This window comes from Drosophila mauritiana, chromosome 3L, assembly GCF_004382145.1.
Source record: "Drosophila mauritiana strain mau12 chromosome 3L, ASM438214v1, whole genome shotgun sequence".
Classification (NCBI taxonomy): Eukaryota; Metazoa; Arthropoda; class Insecta; order Diptera; family Drosophilidae; genus Drosophila; species Drosophila mauritiana.
Genome location: NC_046669.1, coordinates 4,903,416 through 4,912,216, shown reverse-complemented (window position 1 = coordinate 4,912,216; position 8,801 = coordinate 4,903,416). Strand labels below are relative to the sequence as shown.

Genomic DNA, 8,801 nt, shown 5'->3' with positions numbered 1-8,801 from the left:
AATTTTCACAGCCATGTCTTCCCATCAATTATCAGAGTTTGTCCGCCGGCTCAGTTCTCTTTTCAGCTCTTTTCTGCTCTGCGCATTTAAATTTTTCCCCTGCAAAGTCCTTGATAAACATTTTTCAATTAATTTTTATTTGCTGCCGACGACATTTCTTTGTCCACACACGCGCATATATTTATGTATGTATGTTGCTGCGTGCACATCAGCAGCAGCAACAGCAGCAGCAGCAACATCATCGCCTTTATGTGTTTCACGTATTTCTTTAACGGATTTCCACTTGTCTCACTTTTTGAGAAAAACTTGTCGAGATGGCACTCGCATTGTCAAGCCCACTCACACACAGACATTCGCAGATAAGGCGAGGCAGACAGAGAGAAAATCTTACACGCTCGGGAATAATGGAGAATGGGCAGCAACGGTGCGTAAAAAATGGTCCTGGAGCAGGGAAGCACTTCAGATGCGCTAGCCCAAATTGGGGGGTTTGATAAACGCAAAAGGTACTCAAAATTAAAGATATAAAACGTTTTAAAATATAAATTCAAATCTTAAAAAGATCATTAACCTGCTTGAAGACAATGATTTTATTGAAATCAAATTACCCTGGAGATATATATATTTTTTATCGCATAGAAAAAGTATCGTATCAACAATAAACCAAACTAACAAAAATGTTTAGCCGTATCCTAAAACCAAGCCTAGTTTTATGCAGGAGTGTGAGCACTACCGCATCCCTTCGCTACAAGGATCCCATTTACCAGATTTTCCTGGACAAGGTGCGTGAGTATCGACTGAAGAGTCCCAAGGGAAAGCCCGTAGATCCTGGTCCGGAATTCGAGGCGGAGCTGAAGGAAGTCACTGAGCGCCTGGCTATTCAATACGGCGGCGGTGAGGGCGTGGATATGCTCGAGTTTCCGAAATTCAAGTTGCCCGATATTGATATTGATCCCATTTCGGTTGATGATCTGTAAGTTATTTTTAAATTGAAAAAATATTGTATAAAAATATACATATTTAGACCAGAGAACCAACCAAAGCCTGAGAAAGAGAATAAATTTAAAGAAGTAAAGGCCAAAGAAAAGGGTGGTGATAAAGAAGTGAAAGCCAAAGATGGCAAGAAAGCTGATGAACCAAAGGGCAAGGATGAAAAGAACAAAAAAAAGTAGATCATCACCAAAAATAATCGTTATAAATGCTGTTAAAATTTTCGCACAATTCTTAATACTTTTGCATTGAATTAAAAATTATAAAATGTTTGTTACAACAAAATGGATTTAAGTGCCTGCAGATTCGAGCTACCCGTTTGGAGCTGTTCCAGGATATACCCGAAAAAAGAAGGCACCGAAATATTTATTAAGCACATACATGCATAAGCAGCACTCACACTCACACACATGCTTTTACCATGTTAAGTAATTCCTTAAACAACACAACAGGTCGCCGCCATTCGCATGGCCTTGTCCCTCCCCTTGGTCCTTCGTCCTTTGGCGCTCCCGCATGCCCCATCCCACCCCCTTCCATTTTTTCCGTGTAACTGACGCTGAGTGGCAGACACACAGATACTCACATAAGCAAATTGAATTTAATGCTTTCTGCTGTTGCTCTTGATAAAACGAAGGAAAGCGAGAGGCAGCGTGTAAAGGACGAGCGCGGGAGCGAGAAAAACAAATCAAGAGACGTCGCGAAGGAAATAAAAGCCAAACGCACAAATAAATACGCACAAGTACATAAATTTAAATTATTTTCGTGGCCTGGCCTCGCTTTCATTTATGCTTTTTTATTTGATTATGCCGCTCCGCTACAGTCGGCCTCAAGGATCCAAAGATCCGGCATTTGACTACGGTCCAGACGTCCTGGCACACTTTCTGAATGCCATACGAGTATCTCGCAGTGCGCTTGTATCTGTACCCGTGTATCTGTGTCTATATCTCTGGTACCGTTGCTGTTAATCTGTATCTGTAGCTCTGTGTCCTGTAACTGTGGCAGCGCATCTTCAGCTGTCTCTTAGCGAACTATGCGGCCGCATCGAGCAAACAACTACACCAACACACCGAAGACGTCCTTGGTCCTTGTGTAAGGCATGTTAACTGGGATTTGACAGCTCGTAAATAATATTTCGCTTGTTTGTTGGCTCCGCACAACGAGAGCAACGTCTTGCACAAGGTTGAAACAAAGACAGTGGTCTGGGTTGGGGGCTTAATTTAAAAGATTTATATTCCCATCTTATCTTTTTACTTAATAAAAGGTATTATTATCAAAGTAAACCTGAGGCTTTATACATTTATTTGAATTCTAAATAGTTCAATCAAATCTAAAATCGGTATTTTATAATCCATAATCCAACAGAAACAGCGTTTAATTGATCACTTTGATAAATCGAAATTATCATAAGATACACACAAATTTTCATAGTAAATTATCGGTATATATCTTTTAATCATAATTTAATTTTCTGCCATCTAAAATTAATTATATTTTTTTTTGACATTTTGAACCACTGTGACCTATTTGATGGCAGCCATGTGAAAACGAGAAACGCATTTCATTTTTAAGCTGCTCCTTCTTGGCTCTGCTTGTTAAACAATCTTTTTACATGACATGTGTGGGCGGTGGTTGGTTGGTTGGTTCATCCGAGGAGTCAGATTCTGATTCGAATGAGATGCGGTGGCTGGATGCTGGCTGGTTGCTGGCTGGCATGTCCCGATTTTTCGGGCCCAGGCCGCCACTCTCATTATGCGCACTCTCCTCGTTGCCGGCTTATTAAATTTTCATAAAGCACAGGCGCTCGTAAAAATTGTGCTCGGCCGCTTTTAAGCGCAAGTGGATTAAGATTAAAGCTACGAGGAAAATGACTTCAAAGGCGAACGAGCCGTAATTAAAGCCATGAAAACTGTCCGCAATTCGATTGCCGAAAACTGAATTAAACTGCCAACTCGACCGCCCAAAGAATAAGAGAAGTTGGGAACTCAAGGAGAAACCAGGAGAACTGGAAACCACAGAAGGAATTGGGACTTCACCCACCGGATCCGCTCAACTGGAAGAAGATGATGGCGGTGACGAGGCGGTGAGAGATATCTAAGGTCGCTTTCCCGCTTTTCCGAACCACACACAGACACATGTCCGTGGCTCACATATATGTGGATATATAGACGTGGATATATATATATGTATGTATATATATCTGGCCGCTGGCTGTGCTGAAAGTGAAGCATCTTGTGCAATGTAAACGAAACGTAGCCGATAAAAATAATACGAGAGGCAATTTCGATTTATTGACAGGTGCTCGACTTTATTGAAACGTTTAACTTGAAAACCGATGCGAAAGGAGGCTCGCTCCATACATATAGATACATATATGTATGTAGTAAGTGAGCACATGCAAAATTGTGCAAAACGATAAAAATTATGTGAATTTCGTTGTGATTTATCGCTGTGAGCCGGGGCGGTGCCCGGGTTTTATGTGCCCAGATTTATGGCTCCTTCGCCTCGCCAAGGATGTGCATTCGAATTTTGGACAAATTTAATTACACTTTTACCTTGTGTGTCTTGTGCGGATCAGCCACGCACTATTTGTCATTTTGCCCGGGACCCATAAATTCCGATGTGCATTTAATTTTGCCGAGCCGCACGTACGCATCAATGCCTGGGCATTATTTAATAATGAAAATTGAATAGTCCTAATTCAACCTGATGACAAAGTGGGTCCAGGTGGATATATAAGTGTGTAAATGTATGTATATGGTGTGGCATGTGAGTGTGTGCAGGACACGTGCCACTTGAACACACACGCACTAACACACAGGATACACGGGATACACAGGACGCCCCTCCAATTGTGGTTTTCCTTTTGTCGCTTCCGTTTCCGCATAATTTTTGCAAGCGGAAAACTTGAGAGCGCTGCGCTAACAAAACATTTGTTAAAACGGAAGACGGCAAACGCAGACAAAGGCGACGGTTTACCGGCAAGATAGAGCACTAAGACCCCCTTTAAGCTTACGTAATTTGGTCTCCCGAAACCAAGTCCAAAATACAGGAGCTGCGAAGTGCGGGCACGTACATACAAGCAGGTGAGCAGGAGAGCCGAAGAGCACCAAAAATGCCCAAGTTCCACTTCATTTTCCCGGAGGCGAGCGCTCCACAAAGGTTGCATGTGATTTGTGTCAGCGGCGGAGTCGCGCTCCAGGATACGTTCCAGACTATATATTATGCCGCCGGGCGACAGTTACAACAATAAAACATTTCGGATGCCGCCTTGTCTTGTCGCTCGTACTGTGCCCCCTGTTATCCTTCTGTTGGTCCTGCCGCATCCACATCCACATCCACGCACCTGGCCAAAAGGGCTGAGCCTGAGCCTTGGTTCGTAATGAACGATGCCTGGCATTTTCTTGTTATTTTTTCATGCCGCAGCCGGCGGGCGGACGACGGGCGACATTATCCTTGTAGTTAATGTGGGCGCCTTTTGCAGGCTGCGCACGCACTGCCTCCCACCTGCGGGCACAGTGGGGCAAAGCTATTTATAGAACTGTTCACAATAAAATTAGCTCGTAAAAATCACTTGACAATAAATAAGAACAAGCTATTGGTGAATAATAATGTTAGAAGCTTTTACAAGTATAAGGTTCATCTTCAAAAGTTTTCAATGTGGGCTTCTTTCAATCCTCTAATTCCACTGTTCATTTCGCCTGCAGCTTGATGTCCTGAATGGTAGTATGCCTTATGGCGAAGATAATGGCGCCGCAGTGTCCTTTATCCTTCATCAGATCCGGCATGCCGTGCCCACAGACTTGGCTTGGTGGTTGACTTGCAAATAACGCGTCAAGCATACGCACCGTGCGCCGTGGACTGCAGGTGCTGCCTACAGCGTGCGGAAGTGACAATGAGAACGCATTTAAAATTCATTAATTGAACGCATTTCCTGCTGAACGAAGCCGATCTTCCAGCCTGCTGGCGCCTTATTACTTACTTCATCCATTCGTATGCTGTAATTGTGGGCATTTGGGCATTTCATTCTGCCGCCCTTTCAATGCGATTTTTAAGGCTTCTTCGAGCCGAAAACTTTACTTCACACTGCATAAATTAATTGAGTCTTCAAACAACGGACTGTGTCTGCGGCTTGGCTTCTCTCCGAGGCGATAGTGTGTGCAGTTCTTGTGTGTGTTGGGAATCCTGTCTTCGTGGGCAACCGCACCATCAAAAACTTTTGCAGCCGGCTCCTCGAGTCTTGGCTGCAGCGTCTAATGCATTTTTCATGCCCAGTTTGAATGGCAGCCTCAGCGTCTGCTCTGATGCCATCGAATTAAAATTTATGACAAAACCATTAACAAAGTTGCCCCTTTCTTTCGCTCTTGCAACAGGGTCACATGCATAACTTTATCGACTTTTTTATGTAGCGATTTTAGATTTAAGAGACTCTCGGTGGTTGCATCGATTTAAGCGTCGACAGCAATAAGTTAATAAAAAACTTACATTTTGGCTAGTATCTGCATCTGATAACTAGTGGAATACTATGCTTGGGCAGCAGCTAAAAATGAAACGTTAGCTGAAACAAATATACGTCTTAAAATAACTAAATGAGGTATTTGACTTGCTACATTTATTTACAGACAATGAAATAACCAGCAGCTATGTTTCGTCCGCGTGGCCATAAATGTTTGATGGCTTTCGAAGCGGGCCCCGTTTTATGCCATGTTCTATTTGCGCATACCCCAGATGTCTGGCCAAGTGGCCGACAATGGCCTCCGAGGGCCGAGTTCGAGAGAGTTCCAGAGCCAGGTCCCAAGTTCCCAGTTCCCAGTTCCAAGTCCAAAGCAAACGGCTCGAGTGTGCCGGCATCTCAGACATCTCACGATCTCAAGACGGCGACGCTGCGTGGGCCTGTGTCCTGCGACTGCCGGCCTGTTATCCTTGCCATCCTGCGAGTCTGGACGAAGCGATAAAACGGTTCACTGTTCACTTATTGGCTGGGCGTGAGGAATTTTTATATTAATTTATTGGTCTGGCTCTGGTGAAAGTCAGTGGGCCGGCAATCGGCTGGCTTTTAAATTATGAATCGAATCGGAACTGAAAGAAAACCTGTCGAACCAGCGACTTCCACGCTGCCAGATTTCCGTCTTTTTTCATAAATTTTATTTTTATAAAAATTTGTTTTTTTCAGTTTCATTCCTGCCGGATTCGGTTTTAATGGCTTTTTAAATGCCAACTGATAAATGGCCAGGCTGCATGACAAATGAGATTTCCGCTCCGGCTTGGGCGTAAAGTGTTCCTGTTATTATTGGTGGAGCGTTTTCCATTTCCATTTTGGTGCCCAGCGGATTATTAACTTATATGGCAAGGAGCTCATTAATAATTCGCTTATAAAGTGAGTTGGCAAAGGGCAACTCTCAATGTGCCAAAGATTAAACAAAGGCCCTTACCGACAAGCTTGTTTCGCTCTTGTGTTGTAAAATATTGCGCATACGCCACTTGGTCCCTGGAGGTCGTCGAAATTAAATGCAAAATAACAACAAGTCACACAGTCATCGTTGCAGGCACTTAGCTTTTGCCTCTGAACTTTTCTTACGGGTTTTCCTTTTTCGTTTTTTTTTTGGTGGCACAAAGGACACGGACAAGTTGGCAGGACACAAGCAAACTGAAGTTTTCGCGTAATTTCACGTATTTTGTGCAAATACGCTCAAATATGCCACACAACAAGCGGGCCAACAAACAAAACTGTTTTCTTTCTCCCTGACCTGCCAAGTTTCCTTACTTCCCCTCGGATTTTGGCTGGCTTTCATCCACGGTTCTGTCTGGGGACTGTTGTCAGTTTTTACGTAAAATTAAATTTTATTTATTCATACATTATTGTATTAATGCTTCTGTCATGCGATTGGAAGATACAATACCATGTGAAAAAACAGCATGCTCAGGCAAATAAGTTCAACGTTGTTATATTCAATAAGTGAAATTGAACTTATCATGTGGAGAGTTGTTCGAAATGATTTTGGCACAGGATGCAAGACAGTCCTTTCGAGCACGAATGTCTTATTATAGGATTTCCCCCATTTATGGCAATACACTTTAAATCAACTAATTGGAATCACTCAATCACTTTTCTCTCCCCGACTTGTTTATTTTTTTGCTTTGGCAAATACGAACGAAAAGTGCAACATCACTTCTATTTGTTTTTGAGCACTGCTTGGGGGGTAAACAATGAGGCTGCATTTTCAATAAGTCGGATGGAGAGCGCCAAGGAAAATCTTAAATGGATTAAAAACCAATGGAAATTAAATTGAATTTACCCAAGTAGAAGCCATGGTGCCCCTCCTGCGTTGGCTTACGGTTTTACTATTCAGTGTACGACTCCTTAAAGGCAATCAACAACATTGTCTTGATCATTCGCTTTAAGCTCGAATTGTTTTTAAACGATGCCCATATGCTTCTGAAGAAAAGTTGAAGCTGAAAAGTGATTTGCCGTAACGTTTTGTGTCCCTCGATTTAGTCGTAAAAATGTTGGCAGCCCGCAAAAAATACAGTGAGAAAGGCAACAAAAGGATTCTGGCATAAATCGAGGCGATGTCGCAGGACTAAACTGATTTCTATGCCAGCGAAGCGAAGGGAACGACAGGGCGAAACAAGACATCGCCCGGAGAATACAAAACAATAGTGCGTAAAGATGGGCAAATTGTCTATTTAGAAAAAAAGGGATACAAGGTCAGCCATTGCTCCGTGGATCCTTGTTATCGTTGCTAGGGGGTCAACGGAATGATGTCCTGTTTAGTGCTGGCTCAACGAAGCTCAACATTTTATAGACTATAGACAAACTCTGAATAATTTATGCGCCATAAAAGTGAAATCGAATTGCGAGTCTAGGGCCCTTTTCAAAAGAGTCATCAAGGCGCAATTTACGGCGACTCGGATTCGCATTCGGATTCAGATTCCGATTCAGATCCTGTTGCTTTATAAGCAGGCTCATCTCTCAATGAGGCACATATGGATGTGTCAGGTAGAAGGCGGATGCCAAAACACTTGACGTTCGCTTTATGCAAATTAGTTTCAAATAACAAGGACACAACCAGCAGCGGCGGCAGCCAAAAAGTTGTTACATAAATTACCCAACTGCTGAAATATAAATTAAATTAAATGAAGTTGAAAACTGCGACAAAGCGTTGCGTTGGTCCCTTTTCGGAAAATGTATCGCCCGAGACCGAAAAATATTTGTTTATGGAGGGCGGGGGGAAAATTTATGTAAAAGAGCTTAAAATGATACGCGACAAGCGCAAAAATGCAATGAAAATATTTTCCTGCTCATCGTGTGGCGGCGAGCTCGGCAATTTTGTAATCAAATTAAGGTGCAAACTCTCGGTCTGCAGTTTATTTCAGCAGTTCAGTTATTATTGGGAAAGTTCAAGGGGCGGGAAATTAGTTTTTGGGGCCAACGTGCCGGAATCCGCGATCGAAATCGAAGCGCACATGTGGCGAAGCCGATAAGTGGAGCCAAAGGAATCCTCTTGGCGCACTGGAATTTAATTGAAAGATAGTTCTCGAAAGCAAGCCATATGAAATTGCAAGAAATCTCGCACGGTGCTCAGACGTGATCTCGTTTCCCGATGCGTTCCATTCCGCTGTCATTGTCTTGGCCCGAACCGAAGCGCACCGCGGAGTTGGCTAGGTGACGTGACTTGGCCGGGACGTGCTTCACATTAGCGTTGCCGCAACGTAAACATAATCATCCCCACCAAGCGCCAACCACCTATAGCCCACCAATCCAGAAGCCACCCACTCGCATATATCGTTGTCGCATGAAAAGTGGAAAATCGGGT

At 43.3% G+C, this 8,801-nt stretch overlaps 1 protein-coding gene across 1 annotated transcript; it reads left to right on the top strand.

Moving 5' to 3' along the window:
• Positions 1–626: 626 nt before the first annotated feature.
• LOC117140249 (ATP synthase-coupling factor 6, mitochondrial) lies at positions 627–1,275 on the top strand. Its single transcript, XM_033303052.1, has 2 exons — positions 627–970; positions 1,022–1,275. The coding sequence occupies exons 1-2, from the start codon at positions 675–677 to the stop codon at positions 1,167–1,169; spliced, it is 444 nt and encodes a 147-aa protein (XP_033158943.1). The 5' UTR covers positions 627–674; the 3' UTR covers positions 1,170–1,275.
• The last annotated feature ends 7,526 nt before the right edge of the window (positions 1,276–8,801 follow it).

Coding starts and splice junctions, on each gene's coding strand:
- LOC117140249 (XM_033303052.1), top strand. CDS start 675: ATGTTTAGCCGTATCCTAAAACCAAGCCTAGTTTTATGCAGGAGTGTG. Junction 971..1,021: donor CCCATTTCGGTTGATGATCT/GTAAGTTATTTT, acceptor ATACATATTTAG/ACCAGAGAACCAACCAAAGC.